The 23,574-nt window shown below is 45.8% G+C and overlaps 1 protein-coding gene across 3 annotated transcripts in view; it reads left to right on the top strand.

Moving 5' to 3' along the window:
- The window catches only part of THOP1 (thimet oligopeptidase 1), an 81,500-nt gene that overhangs the window by 45,611 nt on the left and 12,315 nt on the right, over window positions 1-23,574 (top strand). For all 3 annotated transcript variants that reach the window (XM_063914289.1, XM_063914288.1, XM_063914287.1), the window contains exon 11: window positions 16,624-16,752. In XM_063914289.1, coding sequence (XP_063770359.1) covers window positions 16,624-16,752 — 129 coding nt within the window. The remainder of the gene's footprint in view (window positions 1-16,623; window positions 16,753-23,574) is intronic.

Raw genomic sequence — 23,574 nt, forward strand, 5'->3', positions numbered from 1 at the left:
CTGTGCGCCATTGCTCCCTTAGCACACCACATACTCCGGTCACTGATGGGTGCAGGGCGCTGGGGGGGGGGCGCCCTGGGCAGCAATTAGATTACCTTACTTGGCGAAAAGCACATGATACAGTCTGATAAACTGTATATGTGCACTAACCCCCGCCATTAAAGTACATAAAAGGACAGAAGCCCGCCGCTGAGGGGGCCGGGCCTTCTTCCTCAGCACACCGGCGCCATTTTCTCTTCACAGCTCAGCTGGAAGGAAGCTCCCCAGGCTCTCCCCTGCAGTATCCTGGTACACAAAGGGTAAAAAAGAGAGGGGGGGCACATAAATTTAGGCGCAAAACTGTGTATATAAGCTGCTATAGGGGAAAAATCACTCAGTATAGTGTACATCCCTGTATTATATAGCGCTGTGGTGTGTGCTGGCATACTCTCTCTCTGTCTCTCCAAAGGGCCTGGTGGGGGAACTGTCTTCAAATAGAGCATCCCCTGTGTGTGTGGTGTGTCGGTACGCGTGTGTCGACATGTCTGAGGTAAAAGGCTCCTCTAAGGAGGTGATAGAGCGGATATGTGTGTGGGAGGGTGTCTCCGTCGACAACGCCGACACCTGTTTGGATATGTGTAAGTGCTGAGGTAAAATTATTGCACAAAAGGTTAGGGAACAGAAAGGAAGTCTACCCTGGTCTGTCCCTATGTCACAGAGTCCTTCAGAGTCTCTCTATGTTCACTATCCAAAATAACAAAGTATCGACACGGAGTTTAACTTCACTGTCGACTACGATAATGCAAAGTTACAGCCAAGAGAGCTGAAAGATATTCAATATATGATTATTGGAATAAAAGATGATTTGCATATCACTGATGACTCATCTGTCCCTGACACGAGAGTACACATGTTAAGGGGAAGAATGCTGAGGTAAATTTCCCTCCTCTCATGAGGAAAAAGAGCGGGAATCTCCAGACAAGAGACGGCAGCTTCCCACAAGAGAATTCTCAGGCTGTATCCTTTCCCCACTAGGGCCAGGATGTGTTGAGAATCTTCCCCTTGGGTGTCCTGTTTGCACTAGCTATTCTCAGGGATCCTGCAGATAGTGTGCACATTCTAGTATACTACCCAGACCGGCGATTGTGTCGGCATGGGTTTATAGCGCTGTGGCAGCGTGGACAGGTACCTTATCAGCAGAGATTGAGACCCTAGTATGCATATAAATATTTTAAGATGCTGTCTTAAGTGATAGATATATAATTATAAAGCATGCCCAAAGGGACATGAGTATACTGGGTCCTAGAGACAAAAGCTATGTCGATTTCTGCTTGACGTGTCCTGTAGAATATACATTGGACCGATGATGCCGACTTATGAGGCATATGGAAGGCTGAGGATTGTGTGGAGAAAGGTTCTCGGGCCTGGTCTCCACAGCTATAGCTGGTAATTCTGATATTTTGCCTTATATTCCTGCACAGCCTAGGAAAGCACGACATTATTAAATGCAGCTTTTCGAATAAAGAAACAAGAAAGTCTGAGGTGCGTCCTTTCTTGTCAGAGCCGGGGGCAGAGGAAAGAAGCTGTACAACACAGCTAGTCCCCAGGAACAGAAGTCCTCCCCGGCCTCTACAAAAATCCACCGCATGTCGCTGGGGCTCCACAGGCGGTGCTAGGCCCGGTGGGGACACGCCTTCGTAAGTTCAGCCACAAGTGGGTTCACTCCCTGTTAGATCCCTGGGCAATAGAAATTGTATCGCAGGGATACAGGCTGGACTGTGAGAAGATGCCCCCTCACCGAGGACCCGGCGGGCTTCCCCCCAAGAGAGGGAGCCAGTGTTAACTGCAATTCGTAAATTGTATCTTCAACAGGTGGTGGTCAAGGGTCCCCTCCTTCAACAAGAGGGTGTTATTATTCGACCATGTTATAATCCCGAAACCAGACGGTTCGGTTAGACCCGTATTGTATTAAAATCCCTGAACATATACCTGAAAAGGTTCAGGTTCAAGATGGAATCGCTAAGAGCGGTCATTGCAAGCCTGAAATGAATCGGGACATAAGGGATGCATACCTTCGTGTCCCCATTTATCCACCTCATCAGGCGTACCTCAGACTTGCGGTACGGGATTGTCATTACCAATTTCACCAAGGTAATGGCGGATATGATGGTGCTCCTGCGGAAGCAAGGTGTCACTATTATCACATACTTGGATGATCTGCTCATAAAAGCGAGATCAAGAGAGCAGTTGCTGGACAGCGTATCACCTTCTCTGGAAGTGAAACGGCAACACGACTGGATTCTATATATTCCGAAGTCGCAGTTGGTTCCTACAGCTCATCTGCCTCGCCTAGGCATGATCCTAGACACAGACCAGAAGAGGGTTTATCTCCCGATAGAGAGAGCTCAGGAGCTCATGGCACTGGTCAGGAATCCATTGAAAACCAAAACAGGTGTCAGTGCATCACTGCACTCGAGTCCTGGGAAGGATGATGGCATCATACGAGGCCATCTCCTTCGGCTGGTTCCATGCAAGGACAATGGAACTTACTGGACAAGTGGTCCGGATCACATCTTCAGATGCATCGGTTAATCACCCTATTCCCCAGGGCCAGGGTGTCTCTCCTGTGGTGGCTGCGGAGTGCTCACCTTCTCAAGGGCCGCAGATTCGGCATTCAGGACTAGGTCCTGGTGACCACGGATGCAAGCCTCCGAGGGTGGGGGGCAGTTACACGGAAGAAAATTCCAAGGTTTGTGGTCAAGCCAACAGACTTGCCTTCACATCAATATTCTGGAACTAAGGGCCATATACAACGCCCTAAGTCAAGCGGAGTTCCTGCTTCGCGACCAACCGGTTCTGATCCAGTCAGACCGCAGGGGCTCATGTAAACCGCCAGGGCGGCACAAGGAGCAGGGTGGCAAGGGTAGAAGCCACCAGAACTCTTCGCTGGGCGGAGAATCAAGTAAGCGCACTGTCAGCAGTGTTCATTCCGGGAGTGGACACGACCTCCACCCGGGAAAGTGGTGACTTCATCAGAAAGTCTTCACGCAGTTTTGCAAATTGATGGAAACTGCCTCAGGTGGACTACATGGCGTCCCACATCAATAAAAAGATAAAAAAAGGTTTTACGCTGGGTCAAGGGACTCTCAGGCGATAGCTGTGGTCACACTAGTAACACCGTGGGTGTTCCAGTCGGTCTATATATTCCCTCCTCTTCCTCTCAGACCCAAGGGCTGAGAATTGTAATAAACGGAGGAGTGTGAACAATATTCTTTGCTCCGGATTGGCCAAGAAGGACTCTGTACCCGGAACTGCAAGAAATGCTCTCAGAGGACCCATGGCCTCTGCCTCTCAGTCAGGACATGTTGCAACAGGGACCCTGTCTGATCCAAGACTTACCGCGGCTGCGTTGGACGGCATGGCGGTTGAACGCCGGATCCTAGCGGAAAAGGGCATTCCGGATGCAGTTATTCCTACGCTGATAAAGGCTAGGAAAGATGTGACAGCAAGACTTTTTCACTGCATATGGCGAAAATAGGTTGCTTGGTGTGTGGCCGGGAAGGCCCTACAGAGGAATTCCAGGGGGGTCGATTCCTGCACTTCCTACAGTCAGGAGTGACTATGGGCCTAAAATTAGGATCCATAAAGGCCAAGATTTCGGCCCTATCCCTTTTTCTCTCTCAAAAAGAACTGGCTTCACTGCCTGAAGTTCGGACGTTGTTACAGGGGTGCTGCATATTCAGCCCCTTTTGTGCCTCCAGTGGCACCTTGGGATCTTAACGTGTGTTGGATTCCTAAAATCCCACTGGTTTGAGCCACTTAAGACCGTGGAGCTAAAATATCTCACGTGAAAAGTGGTCATGCTTTTGGCCTTAGCTTGGACTAGGCGTGTGTCAGAATTGGCGGCTTTGTCATGTAAAAGCCCAAATCTGATCTTCCATATGGAAAGGGCAGAATGGAGGACTCGTCCCCAATTTCTCCCTAAGGTGGTATCATCGTTTCATTTGAACCAACCTATTGTGGTGCCTGCGGCTACTCGTGACTTGGAGGATTCCAAGTTGCTGGACGTAGTCCGGGCCCTGAAACTTTTTGTTTCCAGGACGGCTAGAGTCAGAAAAACTGACTCGCTATTTATCCTGCATGCACCCAACAAGCTGGGTGCTCCTGCTTCAAAGCAGACTATTGCTCGCTGGATCTGTAGCACGATTCAGCTTGCACATTCTGCGGCTGGACTGCTGCATCCTAAATTAGTAAAAGCCCATTCCACGAGGAAGGTGGGCTCTTCTTGGGCGGCTGCCCGAGGGGTCTCGGCTTTACAACTTTGCCGAGCTGCTACTTGGTCGGGTTCAAACACTTTTGCAAAATTCTACAAGTTTGATACCCTGGCTGAGGAGGACCTTGAGTTTGCTCATTCGGTGCTGCAGAGTCATCCGCACTCTCCCGCCCGTTTGGGAGCTTTGGTATAATCCCCATGGTCCTTACGGAGTACCCAGCATCCACTAGGACGTCAGAGAAAATAAGAATTTACTCACCGGTAATTCTATTTCTCGTAGTCCGTAGTGGATGCTGGGAGCCCGTCCCAAGTGCGGACTCTCTGCAATACATGTATATAGTTATTGCTTAACTAAAGGGTTATTGTATGAGCCATCTGTTGAGAGAGGCTCAGTTATTGTTCATACTGTTAACTGGGTATAGTTATCACGAGTTGTACGGTGTGATTGGTGTGGCTGGTATGAGTCTTACCCTGGATTCCAAATCCTTTCCTAGTAATGTCAGCTCTTCCGGGCACAGTTTCCCTAACTGAGGTCTGGAGGAGGGGCATAGAGGGAGGAGCCAGTGCACACCAGATATAGTACCTAATCTTTCTTTTAAGAGTGCCCAGTCTCCTGCGGAGCCCGTCTATACCCCATGGTCCTTACGGAGTACCCAGCATCCACTACGGACTACGAGAAATAGAATTACCGGTGAGTAAATTCTTATTATAATGTGTATGTATGTACATACATGCATGCATGCATACATACATACATACATACATACATACATACATACATACATACATACATACGCTGGAGTACCCGGCGTTGCCCGGGATTTTAAGAATGTCTGTTGACACAAGTAAATGTAAATATTAAACGCACAGTATAAATAACATTATAGATGGCTGAATAGCCGTGCTTTGCTACGGGATGAGGATGGTAAATTACAATGATGGTTGTTCGTTAATTTACATTGGTTGGAGATCTGGTATATAGGCATATCTTGCTTCCCTGACGCACTTTGTGTAGTGGCCGGACCCCTTTTCGGTCCCCCAAGGGACCCTGCTCTTCCCAGTGGCGGGGGAGGGGGGGGGGGGGGGAGGGAGTGGTTCTGAGTACCTGGAAACCCCCCCTGATGAGCCAAACCTTTTTTTATTTTTGAGATGAGCAGCAGTCTCCGTCTCTCAGTAAAAGCTGCGACCGCGGAACTGCTTCTGCAGCAGAGAGCTACGTAGAGTAGCTCTCTGCATAGAGGATGTCCAGGGGGAGCTGCTGGCTGCACATGCTTGGCCATAGCAGCCCCCTCCGTCCTCACAGTGACTGCCGCTAGTGTGCTCCTGCCTCCCAGACCCTGGTGGCTGGTATGTATAACATATACAGCATATGAAATTTGTAGGTAAGTATTTATGTAAGTATGTGTTTGTTTGTGTATCTATGCGTGTATGTATGTGTGAATATTTGCGAGATATATATGTGTGTATATGTATGTGTGTATATATATATATATATATATATATATATATATATACACACACATATTATATATATATATATATATATATATATATATATATAGAGAGAGAGATATTGAGATACAGATATACATACATACATACATACATACATACATACATACATACATACATACAGAGAGAGAAAGAAATGTCCTTTTAGAGAGGGGTATGCTTCCATCCACTCCCAATGATAAAGGAACAGGTGGCACTCCAAGGGACTTGTGAAAACAATCTTGTATTCAAAGCAGTGAATCAAGTAAATGGCATATTATGGCCAACGTTTCAGCGCCAACAGGGCGCTTTTTTCAAGGCAATATGTTTACTGCAGCCTATCCCTGGATCATCTGTTCCATATATATATGGATGGAAACTGGGGTAGACCTAATGAAAGCGCTAAGTATGGAGCTCAACCTCAAGGCGTACTCCCTGTTAGATGGAGTACAAAAGTGCAGATAAAAGAAAAGGGGGTGTCTTAAGGGAGCTTAATCAAGGTATTATCTTCCAGGATTTGACCACAGTTCACTTAAAAAACTCCAATTTATTTGTATAAAAGTGCTAGACAGTGAATCACATTGAATAACAAATGGCTGACCTATTTAAAATACAGACATCAGATATAAAACAATATAATGCAGACAGTTTGTTAATCCGAAGATGCTCTCTTAATACATATCCGATGCTCTCATATCCGAACCAAAACCCAACGCGTTTCATCCAACTGGATTTCATCAGGGGCTCATTATCAACAAGGTCGGAAGAACATAAAAGAATGGATGACCGATATATGATCGAATTTATCCCTAAAAAAAAAAATCAATAAAAATGCTTGCAATAATGGATGTAATGAAAAGTGCGCTGAATTCACAGCTAAAATGAATGTGCCAACTCAGTGAGGCAAACAATAACACTATAGTGCTGAATTCACTACAAGCCACAATGTCGTTTATGCCGATAATGCTCAGCAGGAAGAGTGGCTTATCTTGCGTCAAGCTAGGAGCAGCACAGCGGGAGAGATCCCTGTTGAAAGACCTCAATAACATACAAGATAAAAAACAATTTCCCAAGTGCGCTAAATAAAATCGTATTTACAATGGTTCTTTCAGTGTTATTTCCGTAGGTGTGAATTATATGCTGGAGAAAGTTTGTATCTGGGGACCTGTAACAGACACCCCTCACCAAATAGTCACCCAAAGAAGAGGCCCAAGGCCATTTAGTAAAAAAATATTTTAATAGCATACATTTGAACAGATGGAATTTTTACACAAAGTTCATCATGTAATGTTCACAAAGATGTGTTTTTAAAAAAAATAATAATAATGTCAGAAAATACAACCAGTACGTTTGTTGTATAGTATTAACTCTGGATACTCCCTCACCTTTTACAAGGTGCGAGCTCAAGAGGGAGTATCTTCACAAACTAGGTTGGAGACTCCTGACTGACAAACTAACGCGTTTCGGCTTATCGACTTCATCAGGGGTAACGAATATAAAAAGCGGGCTTATTCGCCATTAGTAGATTTATATATGGAGGATCACAACCTTGGATATAAGAATAATTGGATCACTTATACTGGCTCCTGATAGGAGCTTTATTGGTGGTTCCTCTTTGGAATGCTGGTAATCCTAGATGGATATTTCTACAGGCTGCCTTAAAAATAATTATTAAAAAAACTCCTCTATGAGGCTCTTTGTGGGAACTATTAGTTGAAGTTCCCTTTAGGAATACTGGCAGTCATATGTTGGAGTTTTGGCAAACTGCCTGAATAAGATATCCAGATCTTGTAATCAAGACGGTTTCTGATTCAGGTGTTAACCCACATAAAATATAACTCAAAAAGTATATAGCTGATTTGACAATCGCAACGCAATGTAACTTCCTCAATAAATCTCACAGATGGATCCTGAAGGATTTTGGCTGTGTGTGACAGCTATATACTTTTTGAGTTATATTTTATGTGGGATAACACCTGAATCAGAAACTGTCTTGATTACAAGATCTGGGTATCTTATTCAGGCAGTTTGCCGATCCATGTGCTTTTCGACAAGTCGAATGCCTTGACTTGTCGAAAAGCTCTGAATAGGTCGAATCAGGATTCAACCTTAAAAAGTCGAAAACTGCCGTCTTTTCGACAGGCGGCAGTTTTCGACTGCAATTGAATATACCCCTATATCTTTCTATCTATCTATCTATCTATATATCTATCTACAGCTATCTCTATCTGTATCTCAATAGATAGATAGATATCTATCTCATATACCTGTGTGTGTGTGTGTGTGTGTGTGTGTGTGTGTGTGTGTGTGTGTGTGTGTGTGTGTATGTATGTATATATATATATATATATATATATATATATATATATATATATATTATAATATACTATACGGTCGCACTCGCACCAAAGTTCATCAAAGCATCCACTGGGGTGACTCCCAAGAAATCCAGGATCCTAGTCCGGACATCCACATGTAGAAAGCCAACATAAAGGGGCACTCACCAGAAAATTTTGCACTTAAAAAGCATTATGTTTAATTCATACTTAACAACATGATAGTTCAGGTAAATGATGCAATCGACGTTTCGATCCATCCGGATCATCATCAGGATGTACAGCAAATACAGCTTATAATAAGAATTTACTTACCGATAATTCTATTTCTCGTAGTCCGTAGTGGATGCTGGGAACTCCGTCAGGACCATGGGGATTAGCGGCTCCGCAGGAGACAGGGCACAAAAATAAAGCTTTAGGATCAGGTGGTGTGCACTGGCTCCTCCCCCTATGACCCTCCTCCAAGCCTCAGTTAGGACACTGTGCCCGGACGAGCGTACACAATAAGGAAGGATCTTGAATCCCGGGTAAGACTCATACCAGCCACACCAATCACACCGTACAACTTGTGATCTGAACCCAGTTAACAGTATGACAAAACGTAGGAGCCTCTGAACAGACGGCTCACAACAATAACAACCCGATTTTTTTGTAACAATAACTATGTACAAGTATTGCAGACAATCCGCACTTGGGATGGGCGCCCAGCATCCACTACGGACTACGAGAAATAGAATTATCGGTAAGTAAATTCTTATTTTCTCTAACGTCCTAAGTGGATGCTGGGGACTCCGTCAGGACCATGGGGATTATACCAAAGCTCCCAAACGGGCGGGAGAGTGCGGATGACCCTGCAGCACCGAATGAGAGACTCCATGTCCTCCTCAGCCAGGGTATCAAATTTGTAGAATTAAGCAAACGTGTTTGCCCCTGACCAAGTAAATGCTCAGCAAAGTTGTAAAGCCGAGACCCCTCAGGCAGTCGCCCAAGATGAGCCCACTTCCTTGTGGAATGGGCTTTTTCTGATTTTGTCTGTGGCAAGCCTGCCACAGAATGAGCAAGCTGAATTGTACTACAAATCCAGCGAGCAATCGTCTGTTTAGAAGCAGGAGCACCCATCTTGTTGGGTGCATACAGGCTAAACAGCGAGTCAGATTTTCTGACTCCAGTCGTCCTGGAAACATATATTTTCAGGGCCCTGACAACGTCAAGTAACTTGGAGTCCTCCAAGTCCCTAGTAGCCGCAGGTACCACAATAGGTTGGTTCATGTGAAAAACAGAAAACACCTTAAGGAGAAATTGAGGACGAGTCCTCAATTCTGCCCTGTCAGAATGAAAAATTAAGTAAGGGCTTTTATATGATAAAGCCGCCCATTCTGACACACGCCTGGCTGAAGCCAGGGCTAATAGAATCTTCACCTTCCATGTGAAAAATTTTAAGTCCACAGTGGTGAGTGGATCAAACCAATGTGACTTTAGGAAACTCAAAACAACATTGAGATCCCAAGGTGCCACTGGGGGCACAAAAGGAGGCTGTATATGCAGTACCCCTTTTACAAATGTCTGAACTTCAGGCACTGAAGCCAGTTCTTTCTGGAATAAATTTGACAGGGTCGAAATTTGAACCTTAATGGACCCTAATTTTAGGCCCATAGACAGTCCTGTTTTCAGGAAATGTAGGAAACGACCCAGTTGGAATTCCTCTGTAGGGACCTTCTTGGCCTCACACCACGCAACATATTTTCGCCAATTGCGGTGAAAATGTTTTGCGGTTACATCCTTCCTGGCTTCGACCAGGGTAGGGATGACTTCATCTGGAATGCCCTTTCAGGATCCGGCGTTCAACTGCCATGCCGTCAAACGCAGCCGCGGTAAGTCTTGGAACAGACAAGGCCCCTGCTGGAGCAGGTCCTTTCTTAAAGGTATAGGCCACGGTTCTTCCGTGAGAATCTCTTGAAATTCCGGGTACCAAGTCCTTCTTGACCCATCCGGAACCACGAGTATCGTTCTTACTCATCTCCTTGATTCTCAGTACTTTTGGTATGAGATGCATAGGAGGGAACACATACCATGACTGGTACACCCACAGTGTTACCAGAGCGTCCACCGCTATTGCCTGAGGGTCCCTTGACCTGGCGCAATATCTGTCTAGTTTTTTGTTCAGGCGGGACGCCATCATGTCCACCTTTTGGTTTTTCCCAACGGTTTACAATCATGTGGAAGACTTCCCGCTGAAGTCCCCACTCTCCCGGGTGGAGGTTATGCTGAGGAAGTCTGCTTCCCAGTTTTCCACTCCCGGAATTAACACTGCTGAGAGTGTTATCACATGATTTTTCGCCCAGCGAAGAATCCTTGCAGTTTCTGCCATTTTCCTCCTGCTTCTTGTGCCGCCCTGTTTTCGTGGGCGACTGCCGTGATGTTGTCCCACTGGATCAATACCGGCTGACCTTGAAGCAGAGGTCTTGCTAAGCTTAGAGCCTTGTAAATTGGCCTTAGCTCCAGTATATTTATGTGGAGAGAAGTCTCCAGACTTGATCACACTCCCTGGAAATTTTTTCCTTGTGTGACTGCTCCCCAGCCACTCAGGCTGGCATCCGTGGTCACCAGGACCCAGTCCTGAATGCCGAATCTGCGGCCCTTTCATAGATGAGCACTCTGCAGCCACCGCAGAAGAAACACCCTTGTCCTTGGAGACAGGGTTATCCGCTGATGCATCTGAAGATGCGATCCGGACCATTTTCCCAGCAGATCCCACTGAAAGGTTCTTGCGTGAAATCTACCGAATGGGATCGCTTTGTAAGAAACCACCATTTTTCACAGGACCCTTTGTGCAATGATGCACTGATACTTTTCCTGGTTTTAGGAGGTTCCTGACTAGCTCGGATAACTCCCTGGCTTTCTTCTCCGGGAGAAAACATCCTTTTCTGGACTGTGTCCAGAATCATCCCTAGGAACATTAGACGTGTTGTCGGAAAAAGCTGCGATTTTGGAATATTTAGAATCCACTCGTGCTGTCGTAGAACTACTTGAGATAGTGCTACTCCGACCGCCAACTGTTCTCTGGACCTTGCCCTTATCAGGAAAGCGTCCATATTTCTTTTAGGAAGAATCATCATTTCGGCCATTACCTTGGTAAAGACCCGGGGTGCCGTGGACAATCCAAACGGCAGCGTCTGAACTGATAGTGACAGTTCTGTACCACGAACCTGAGATACCCTTGGTGAGAAAGGCAAAATTTGGACTTGTAGGTAAGCGTCCCTGATATCCAGTGACACCATATCGTCCTGGTTCGCTATCACTGCTCTGAGTGACTCCATCTTGATTTGAACCCTTGTATGTAATTGTTCAAATCTTTTAGATCTCACCGAGCCGTTTGGCTTCAGTACCACAATATAGTGTGGAATAATACCCCTTCCCTTGTTGTAGGAGGGGTACTTTGATTATCACGTGCTGGGAATACAGCCTGTGAATTTTTTTCCAATACTGCCTCCCTGTCGGAGGGAGACGTTGGTAAAGCAGACTTCAGGAACTTGTGAGGGGAAGACGTCTCGAATTTCCAATGTACACCTGGGATACTACGTGTAGGATCCAGGAGTCCACTTGCGAGTGAGCCCACTGCGTGCTGAAACTCTTGAGATGACCCCCCACCGCACCTGAGTCCGCTTGTATGGCCCCAGCGTCATGCTGCGGACTTGGCAGAAGCTGTGGAGGACTTCTGTTCCTGGGAATGAGCTGCCTGCTGCAGTCTTCTTCCCTTTCCTCTAACCCTGGGCAGATATGACTGGCCTTTTGCCCGCCTGCCTTTATGGGTACGAAAGGACTGAGACTGAAAAGACTGTGTCCTTTTCTGCTGAGATATGACTTGGGGTAACAAAAGTGGATTTTCCAGCTGTTGCCATGGCCACCAGGTCCGATGGACCGCCCCTTTATACGGCAATACTTCCATGTGCCGTCTGGAATCTGCATCACCTGACCACTGTCGTGTCTATAAACATCGTCTGGCAGATATGGACATCACATCTACTCTTGATGCCAGAATGCAAATATCCCTCTGCGCATCTCGCATATATAGAAATGCATCCTTAAAATGCTGTATAGTCAATAAAATATTGTTCCTGTCAAGGGTATCAATATTTTCAGTCAGGAAATCCGACCAAGCCCCCCCAGCGCTGCACATCCAGGCTGAGGCGATTGCTGGTCGTAGTATAACACCAGTATGTGTGTATATACTTCTTAGGATATTTTTCAGCTTCCTATCAGCTGGCTCCTTGAGGGCGGCCGTATCTGGAGACGGTAACGCCACTTGTTTTTATAAGCGTGTGAGCGCCTTATCCACCCTAAGGTGTGTTTCCCAACTCGCCCTCACTTCTGGCGGGAAAAGGTATACCTCCAATAATTTTCCATCGGAGGAAACCCACGTATCATCACACACTTTAATTTATCTGATTCAGGAAAAACTACAAGTAGATTATTCCCACCCTACATAATACCCTTATTTGTGGTACTTGTAGTATCAGAAATATGTAACACCTCCTTCATTGCCCTTAACATGTAACGTGTGGCCCTAAAGGAAAATACGTTTGTTTCTTCACCGTCGACACTGAAGTCAGTGTCCGTGTCTGTGTCTGTGTCGACCAACTGAGGTAAATGGGCGTTTTTACAAGCCCCTGACGGTGTCTGAGACGCCTGGACAGGTACTAATTTGTTTGCCGGCCGTCTCATGTCGTCAACCGACCTTGCATCGTGTTGACATTATCACGTAATTCCTAAATAAGCCATCCATTCCGGTGTCGACTCCCTAGAGAGTGACATCACCCATACAGGCAATTTGCTCCGCCTCCTCACCAACATCGTCCTCCTACATGTCGACACACACGTACCGACACACAGCACACACACAGGGAATGCTCTGATAGAGGACAGGACCCCACTAGCCCTTTGGGGAGACAGAGGGAGAGTTTGCCAGCACACACCAAAAACGCTATAATTATACAGGGACAACCCCTTATACAAGTGTTTTCCCTTATAGCATTTTCACATATGTAATCATATCGCCAAATAAGTGCCCCCCCTCTCTGTTTTAACCCTGTTTCTGTAGTGCAGTGCAGGGGAGAGCCTGGGAGCCTTCCTCACAGCAGAGCTGAGCAGGAAAATGGCGCCGTGTGCTGAGGAGAATAGGCCCCGCCCCCTAAAACGGCGGGCTCTTCTCCCGGAGTTTGTGAGATCTGGCAGGGGTTAAATACATCCATATAGCCTCAAGGGCTATATGTGATGTATTTTAGCCATAAAAAAGGTATAATACATTGCTGCCCAGGGCGCCCCCCCCAGCGCCCTGCACCCTCAGTGACCGCTGGTATGAAGTGTGCTGACAACAATGGCGCACAGCTGCAGTGCGGTGCGCTACCTTATGAAGACTGAAAGTCTTCTGCCGCCTGTTTCTGGACCTCTGGACCTCTTCAACTTCGGCATCTGCAAGGGGGGTCGGCGGCGCGGCTCCGGGACGAACCCCAGGGTGAGACCTGTGTTCCGACTCCCTCTGGAGCTAATGGTGTCCAGTAGCCTAAGAATCCAATCCATCCTGCACGCAGGTGAGTTGAAATTCTCTCCCCTAAGTCCCTCGATGCAGTGAGCCTGTTGCCAGCAGGACTCACTGAAAATAAAAAACCTAAAAAACTTTTTCTAAGCAGCTCTTTAGGAGAGCCACCTAGATTGCACCCTGCTCGGACGGGCACAAAAACCTAACTGAGGCTTGGAGGAGGGTCATAGGGGGAGGAGCCAGTGCACACCACCTGATCCTAAAGCTTTATTTTTGTGCCCTGTCTCCTGCGGAGCCGCTAATCCCCATGGTCCTGACGGAGTCCCCAGCATCCACTTAGGACGTTAGAGAAACAGCGTTTCTCAGCTGTCCATGTTCACCAGTATCATACTGGTGAAAATGGACAGTAGAGATATAGAATAGCCTATTAATATTCAGTTAATTCTATGTGAATCTTATTAGATGATTAGTGTGGGGGATACCTCTGGCAGTAGGGAACAGGATGGGAACACCACCAGTGGGATCGCATGTGTGGGATTCCCACCCTGAACCCCACTGCCAGATCATCCCAAAGAAAAAAGAGCAACAAAAGACGTATAGAAATATATCACTATTTGCAGATAATAGATGCAGTGATGTCCTTATAGGACAGAATTCAACTCAATGGATAACATTTTCTTTTCACTACAATACCTGTTTGTCTGGTAATTATGAGCTGACCCATTACAGTTTTTGTCTTGACAACTATATCCTTCCCCAAAACTTGCCACACAGTAGTTGAATACTATTTTCACATGCCCATAATATTCCTTCATAAATGCAGTTGATTTTTGATAAAAGCAGTCTTATAGGAGTATGGGTCGTTGGGTCGACGGTCATTAAGTCGACCACTGAAGGTCGACATGTACTAGGTTGGTAGGTGAAAAGGTCGACATGAGTTTTTGGACTTTTTTGGTGTCTGTTTCTTCGTAAAGTGATTGGGAACCCCAATTAGTGCACCGTGTCCCATCACATGGCTCGTTTCAATCGCCATGCTTCGGGTAAAGGTGCCTCGCTGCGCTCGCACAGGTTACCGCTCCCAATTGTAGTCCACGTGGATCGTAAAGTATGAAAAAGTCCAAAACATTTTTAAAAAATACAAAAAAAAAAACCTCATTTTGACCTTTCAACCTAGTACATGTCGACCTAATGCCCATGTGGACCTTCAGTGGTCGACCTAAGTTGTGTTGACGTAACGACTGTATCCCGTCTTATATAGTGTCAGCATTAATAGATACAAAGCTGCAGCAACTAAAAACGAGCATATTTTTGATGGTCCACATAGTGCCCATATGACTAATACGAGAAGAGATCTACTTCATTTATACAGTAAACTGCGTATAAAAAGTCTAGGAGACCTTAAGGGGGGATTAAATTAGCCACAGTCAATTACCGTGGGCTAACTGATCTGCGAGGCTCTTCAATTATAGGCCACAATCAAGCTGGTTGAAACGAAATCTGCAAAATGTCCTGACCGCGGGTGTCGCAAACCTGTTAACCCATAGTTTGCTTATCCTGGTTTCTAAAGGTTAATGTGTGGTAGCTGGCAAGGCAAAGGTGGGCTGCTTCAATAAGAAAGCTGGAAATTCCAGTTAACAGGACATTGGTTGGCTTTAAAAATATTGATTTATTGTCTTTTGTTTTTAATTTAATGAAATACCCCTACATGTCGCAATGGGAACAATTTATAAGTGTACCTTTTTAAGTTATTACCTGTGCGTTGCTCTATATGTACAAGGCAACAGACATTACCTCTTTGGGCAACACTTTTTATAACAGTAAGGAGTCTACACTTAATTCTGTATAGTTGCAAGTGAATTCTTATACAGGAAACTGATAAACTTGAACGTTGCAGTATTTAACAACTGGGGGTAGATTTTCTAAACAGACAAATGGTGGCGTTGCCTAGAACAACCAATCAGTTGTTGTTAACCATGTGATTAGCCATTATAGATGCTCCTGCAATAGGCTACACCACCACTTGTCTCCCCCCTTCTTCTTTTTTTTATTTTTTATTTTTTTATTATTATTTTTTTTAAAGTAAATCTAGCCCCTGATATTAAGAGCTGGGTTTACTGCTTTGACAATATAGTTATTATTATTATTATTATTATTATTATTATTATTATTATTAATTAATTTACAGGTGGTTGTTTTGTTTTTAGTACTGTAGGGGAGATGTATCAAATCTAGGATAGAGATTAAGTGGAGAAGTTGCCCATACCAACCAATAAGCATCTAACTCTAATTTTTTACAGGTTGTGCTAGAAAGGGATACTGTCATTAGGTCGACCACTATTGGTTGACATGGAAAAATGTAGACATGCGTTTTTCCCCCTTTTTTTTTTTTTTTCATTTTTAACCTTTTTCACACTTTACAATCCACGTGGACTACGATTGGGAATAGAACCTGTTCGCGAGCCATGGTGCAGTAATTGGGGTTCCCTGTCACTTTACGAAGAAAACGACACCAGAAAAAGTGTAAAACAAAACAAAAAAAAATCAAGTTTACCTAATGACTGTGTCGAGCTATTTCAAGTGTCAACCTAGTCACTGTCAACCAATAGTGGTCGACCTAAGTGTGGTCGACCTAATGACCATACCTGCTAGAAAAATGACAGAAGCCTATTAGTTTCTATGAGCAGTGTCCTCCACTTTCTTTCTCTAGGATTTGATAAGTCTCCCCCATATTTATAATAATCCGACAGAGAGAAGGTGCCATGTAACTTGTGATGCAGCGTGCATGCTGTATTTAGCACTTACAAGTGAATCTGCATCTGTTTCTCTGTAAGGAAGAAGTAGAATACATGCCGCGTAAGGTAATAGACATGCATCACACAGTTTGCGAATTGTTAGATGTCAGTAAGGAATGGGGAAAAGCCGGAGTCCTGTCACCACTGATGGAAAAATAACGTGTACTGGTAATATATTAGTAATTTTGCCATTTTATTTTTTTTATTTTTTTGCAGGTCTTCTGAATCTTCGGCAGATAGTTCTGGCCACAATAGACCAAGTAATACACACACTTAAAGATTTAGATCCTGTAGAAGAATATAGAAAATTGTGCAAAGAGATTCTTGGAGTCCCTGCAACACCTGGTAAGAGGAATAAAGCAGCTCTAAGGCAAAAGCACCATCTAACCACTGTTGTCTGCTGGATATGATTAACCCCTCTATGCTGTGGTTGTTTTGAAAGTTTTTACTTATTGCAATCTCCGTTTCGCTTACGTCCATAAGGGATACTGGGGTCTCCTAGTACGATGGGGTATAGATGGGGTCCAAAGCAGCCATGGCACAATAAAACTTCAAACAGGGTGTGCTAGCTCCTCCCTCTATGCCCCACCTCCAGCACAGTTTAGAAAAATGTGGGGGGGTGCAGCTTATCAGAGCGGGACCAGCGGAGTTTGGCACCATTATCACTCAGAGAAGGCTGCTTCAGACACTCTCTTAGCTCCCAGCATATACCAGGTAAAGGGGATGTGCAGTAGAAACGCTCTGCAAGGGAGCTGCTTCAAGCAGGTTTTTTTTTAGATCAGAATTCAGGTATAAAGGGAACCTGCATCGATATTTTCTTATATTTTCACTTTCGCTTAGGTATAACTTTTTTAACGGTCTATCTGAATATTTATACAAGGGTAGTGTGAATTTCTTTCTTCCAGGCTGACAATCGATTGGCTTATGTCACGCCTAATTACTTATTTTAAATAAGAATAATAAAAGTTAAGTTTTTTTAATTTTTTCATAAAACTTAAATACAAAAGAGTGTGCCACACATTAAGCCTTCTTTAGATTAAAGTCCACTAGTAGGTTTTTTCTAACCCACTAACCACTCTCGGCTCCTCCAGGACAACCCTATACCTCAGAAAAATGGTACAGGAGATAGATTAAGGGGGAGAGCCGCTGCTGTAGTCCTTATAAAAGGCTTCAGTGTAGTATTTTAGTCACAGCCCGGTTTAGGGCTGAGTGTGCTGGTTCCTCACATTTTGTGTCTCTATCTCTTTGCTTCACTGGGCAAAACTTGCTATCACTGTTTTCCTGTGTGTGAGTGGAAATCTGTCAGCATGTCTGAAGAAAAAGCAATGTGCACTACATGTCACACTAGAGTCCCTGCTTCACCTACAGACTCTCTAATATGCGAGCAGTGTACACAGCCCTCTCAAGATAGTGAGGCGGCAGGGGGACTGGAACCACCTTGTGTGTTGTCCCTTAAATCCATGATGGCCTCCAGTCACACAAAATGGATGCAGCAAAACATGAAAGACAGATGCTGCAGCAATCCTTTTCTGATTTGGCTAGGGAACATGCACTTACGAGGTGCAGAGCCGCCTCCCTGCTGCAGGACCACCGTCCTGAGGGGTTGTTGTTCAGCGGGGCACTGCACCTTGGCTGTCGCAGCTGCAGCACGATGCACACCCTTAACACTGCCTGAAAGTGACATCGGTGGTAAGTACAAACGGGGGCCCCGCTAGTGTCTCCCGGTTCAAAGTGCGGCGGAGCCACGGGCACGGCGTACGGGACCCTCTTGGGGGGTGCCGCTAAGATCCCCCGTGTGTAAACTGGCATAAAACTGCTTGACTAGCACTTGTGTGAGGTTTTAAGCTGTTTAGGAGACTAAACAAAATACGTACAGCTCCGGCGCCATTGGAGGGGGCGGAGCTTCCTCAGAGCGGGCTTGGGGTGTTTTGGCGCCTTCCTCTGCTTACTGCAGCCATCTACAGCACACACACAGCGCTTCCTGCCTCACAGGCATGCTATAAAACTGGTAGCAAAGGGGGAGAACCACTTGTGTACACTATCCTGAGCATATTTAGGATTGCAGTTGTTAGTTTTACTGTGTTTTACAGAGCTGACAGTCTCACTGGGGCTGTGCTGCTCAGGGTGTGCTGGTATCGCCTCTCTGTCTCCTCTCACATACAGTAGAGCAGGCTTGCATTATAACTGTCTGTGTGTATGTTTTTGTACTTACTGTGAAATATGGGTAAATACAAGCTGTCCAGTGTGTCACATCAGATTCTCTCCATTATCTAGTGACTGTTTCCTGTGAACAATGCAGTCAATCTTCACAAATTAGTGAAGAGGCTGGGGGAGAGGGTCCAGAGCCCCACTGGTTAGGGTCTCTTAAGACTATGAGGTCCTATATCATCTTAGCTCACTGCTAATGTGCAGAAAACACAGCTACTGCAACAAGCTGTTGCAGATTTAGCTGCTAGGGCTGATGCACAGCCCCCTCTCTTTCATGCAGGTCACCAGAAGTGTGGATTACCTGGGCTGCTATCTGATACAGATGATGCTATACAAGATGATGGAGATGACTTGGATCCCGTTAGTGGGGATCCCAATTCTACTCCGGGTATTGAACCCCTAATTTTGTCTATAAGGGATGTGTTAAAGCTCCCTCTAGAGGACACTGCGTCACAGCAGTCGTTTTTCTCTGTACAAAACAAGCCCAAGGTCACTTCTCCTGAATCTCCAGAGTTAGATGACTTATTCAAACAGGCCTAGAAAAATCCAGACAAAAAATTCCAAGGGTCCAAAAAGTTTTTGCGCACTTTCCCATTTGTTCCTGAAGGTAGAACATTTTGGGATGTCTGTCTCCCGCCTGTCTAAGAAGGCGGTGCTGCCTGCCCTGGGCTCCTTTACCATGAAGGATCCTGGGGATCGGAAGCTAGAGACTACCCTAAAGTCAATATACACTGCAGCCGGCCTCTCACAAAGACCGGTCATTGCGGTTTGATGGATGACCCATGCTATTCATTCTTGAGCCATTCAAATTCAGGAGGGTCTCTAGGGGGATATGCCCTTAGTGTCAGGTATCTGGTTTTGTCTGTCCCCGGAGGGGGCACTAGTGGGTCAGTGTAGGTGTGATGTATAACACGAGGAGACCGAAGAAAAGTCCTGCGCATAGGCGCTGATATTTATTATGTCACAAGGGTCACAGAGCAATTGAATAACAGGTGAAATGGAATGCAATTGATGTTAACTTGGAACCGGCAGTAACAGGAAATGAAGTATGGATAATAACTGGTACAACTGATAATAGGAATAATGAACGGTAACTTAATCCAAGGAAATTAATATTCAAGTCACTGGTAACACAAATGAGGAACAAAGATAACTGGATGCAATCGGTTTTGAGAAATATAAAGTCACTGGTAACACAAATGAGGAATGAAGATAACTGAATGCAAACGGTTTTGAGAATTATAACTGAAGCAGACAGAACTCCGGTAATTGTAGAAAGGCACACAGTCTCTGTAACACACAAGTTCTTATAGCCAAGCAAGGCCCAGGCAGGAGACAGTCCTAACACAGCAAGTTTAAGTGCTGGATGCAATGCACAGAATGGAATGCTGGTAATGAGGTGCACAGGTTAGGCAATGAATAAACACCTGAGGAGAGTCTCTTACTGCAGATGGATTGTAACAGGCTGTGGCTGGAGTCTGAAGCAGGCAGGAGAAATGAAGACTGGAGAATGAGACGATGAGAGTAACCACGGGGAATAACTGGAGACAGGAACACGGGAATCAGGAGAACTTGCACACCAAATGTGACTCGTTGTCGGAGGCCATGAGACTGAGCCACGGACTGGAACTTATACCCCTTGCTCTGTGATGATTGGATGTTGAACTCTGTGAGAACACACCCCGCTGGATTTGGGTGTCCAGATCAGCTGAAAGTAAGCTGGAGCTAGTGATTCACCAGGAGAGTAATTCTGTAGATAGTTAATGCAATGTACTGCTGGTTGCTGGCTGGGCCCAGTAGTGCACAGGGAGTTAATGCTGTTAACTAGAAGCACTGTGTACTCCAGGCTGCTGGCTGAAACCAATAGTTTACCAAAAGATAGTACTGGTTGGGTGAAGCACAGTGAGCTATGGGCTGCAGGAGACTGACCAGCAGAAACAGGAGCCAAGAGATGTGGTTCAGGGGTACTCAGCGACATTAATTATGACGCTCACGGACAGTGCATTCATGCAGCCGCAGCTGGGGCCATGACCGCCGGAGGCCTGCACACCAGCGCGCTGGTAAGTGAGATGCTGCTGAACGCTGATTCCTGACACTTAGTTACTATGGTAACCCTACTGAAGCACATTCAGGACACTACACGTGTCCTCTGTGATTCCCTCAAGGAGATGGGAAACATTAATGCTCGGACGTTTGCCATGGCAGTGTCTGCACATAGGGCTTTGTGGTTGCGTCATTGGATTGCGGACGCAGAATCCAAACGTAGTGTGGAACCCCTCCCCTTTTCTGGGGAATTGCTTTTTGGAGTTGAGTTGGATACCTGGATTTCCAAAGTTACGGCTCGGAAATCCACGTTTCTCCCCTCTGGGGCCCGGCCAGCGAGACGCTCCTATCCGGGGCCATCTGTCCAGTCCTTTCGGTCTCTCAGATTTTGATCGAAGGCCAGAGGTGCCTCCAATGTGGCTAGAGGCACCAGAGGCAAGTCCAGCAAACCTGCAAGCATCAGTTCTCAGGAACAGTCCACCAGTTCTGCTTCCACTAAGGCCTCAGCATGACTGTGCCCATCCACCCCGAGGGGATCTCGAGGTGGGAGTTTGACTGCGTCATTTCAGCAGTGTCTGCGAGACTTCCTGCCGGGATGCCTGGGTCAGAGAGCTTGTTTCTCAGGGCTACAAGCTGGAGTTCGACAGTACTCCCCCCCCCCCCCCCCCCTTTTCAACGATTTTTCAAATCAAGTTTTACCCGCAAGTTGGTCCAGTCCCACGTCATTTTTCCAGTACCACTAACCCGGCAAGGGGTTTTACTCAAACCTGTTTGTGTTGCCGAAGCAGGACTGTTTGGTCAGACCCATTCTGAATCTGAAATCCTTGAATCCTTATTTGAGGGTGTTCAAGTTCAAAATGGAATCCCTGCGAGCAATGATTGCGGGCCTGAAAGAACAGGAATTTCTGGTCTCCTTGGATAGCAAGGACGCCTAGCTACATATTCCGGTTTGGCCCCCTCATCAGGCATATCTGCGGTTTGAGTAAATGTTGTGTGAGGAACTGCGCCACTTATTAACAACTTATATAGGCTGATAGCTGCTATGGAACGATTTGGGGTGTACTCTAATCACCCTCTTAGTAACATATAGATAGAAAAAGTGTTGTTCAGCGCTCACCTGGCCTATAATTAGTTATACTAAAAATTACTTATATCTTTACAAAATTAATCACCACAATCAATAGAGTAAAATCCAAAAGTTATTTATTAAAATATAGATAAAAATATAGTGTGTGTATATATGTATGTATGTATGTATGTATGTATGTGTGTGTGTGTGTGTGTGTGTATATATATATATATATATATATATATATATATATATATATATATATATATATATATATATACACTATATTTTTAATTAAAAAAAATTGGATTTTACTCTTCATTGTGGTGATTCATTTTGTAGAGATATAAATTATTTTTAGTATAATTAACTATAGGCCAGGTGAGCGCTGGACAACACTGCTGGACAATCACTTCCAATTCCAGGCACTGCCCTTCAGCCTGTCAACAGCCCTGAGGGTATTCACGAAGGTGATGGCGGAGATGATGCTTCAACTCCGGGTCCAGGGGTTCAGTGTGGTCCCTTATCTGGACGATCTTCTGATAAAGGCAAGATCCAGGGAGCTTTTGTTGCTGCATATCGACCGCACCATCCGTCTTCTGTCAGACCGTGGGTGGATCCTCAACTTACAGATGTCCCACCTGGAGCCAACTCAGAGGCTCTTGTTCCTGGAGATGTTGCTGGATACTGTGGCCCAGAAAGTATTTCTACCTTTGGACAAGGCGAAAACGCTTCAGGAGATGGTCCACATGGTGCTACGACCTACTCGATTGTCCATACATCTCTGCATAAGATTGTTGGGAAAGAGGGTTGCCGCATACGAGGCAATCCAGTATGGGAAATTCCATGCCAGAACGTTTCAGTTGGATCTCCTGAGCAAGTGGCCCGGATCGCATCTCCAGATGCACAGGATTATTCAGCGGTCACCTCAGGCCAGGATTTCCCTCCTATGGTGGCCACAGTCCCCCAATCTCCTGGAGGGCAAGAGTTTCGGGATTCAGGATTGGACCCTTCTCACGACGGATGCGAGTCTGAGAGGATGGGGAGCTGTCACCCAAGGGGAGCAATTCCAGTGCAGGTGGTCAGGCCACAAAAGCCTCCTTCCAATCAACATTCTGGAACTTCGGGCGATCTACAATGCTCTACTTCAAGCCTCTCCTCTACTCAAGGATCACGCGATGCAGGTACAGTCGGACAACGCCACGGCAGTGGCATATATCAATCCACAAGGAGGGACAAAAAGCAGAGCCTGCATGCGAGAGGTGTTAGATACTCCTCTGGGCGGAAAGAAATGCAAGAGCCATGTCCGCAATCTTCATTCCGCGTGTGGACAACTGGAAGGCGGACTTTCTGAGTTGTCACAATCTCCACCCGGGGACGTGGGTGCCCCCACCATCTGGTGTTCCAGCAGATCATCGACCGGTGGGGTTGCAAATGGACATGATGGCTTCTCGTCTCAACCAGAAACTTCCCTGGTATTGCTTGCGGACCAGGGACCCTCAGGCGAGGGCAGAGGAAGCACTGGCGTCGCCTTGGCCGTATCTCCTGGTCTACTGGTTTCCTCCGATCCCATTGCTCCCAAGAGTGCTAAAGCGAATCAGGAATCAAGGTGTCCAGGCAATTCAGAGGCTTCAGTTTCTCGGAATGATTCTGGACATGGTGGCTCAGAAGGTATTCCTTCCGCTGGACAAAGCGAAGGCTATTCAGGAGATGGTTTGAAATCTTTTCAAACCAAAATCCGTCTCAGTTCATCTTTGCATAAGGCTTCTCAGGAAGATGGTGGCATCTTACGAGGCCATCCAATATGGCAGATTCCATGGCAGGACTTTTCAGCTGGATCTACTGAA

Source organism: Pseudophryne corroboree, chromosome 1 (assembly GCF_028390025.1).
Source record: "Pseudophryne corroboree isolate aPseCor3 chromosome 1, aPseCor3.hap2, whole genome shotgun sequence".
Classification (NCBI taxonomy): Eukaryota; Metazoa; Chordata; class Amphibia; order Anura; family Myobatrachidae; genus Pseudophryne; species Pseudophryne corroboree.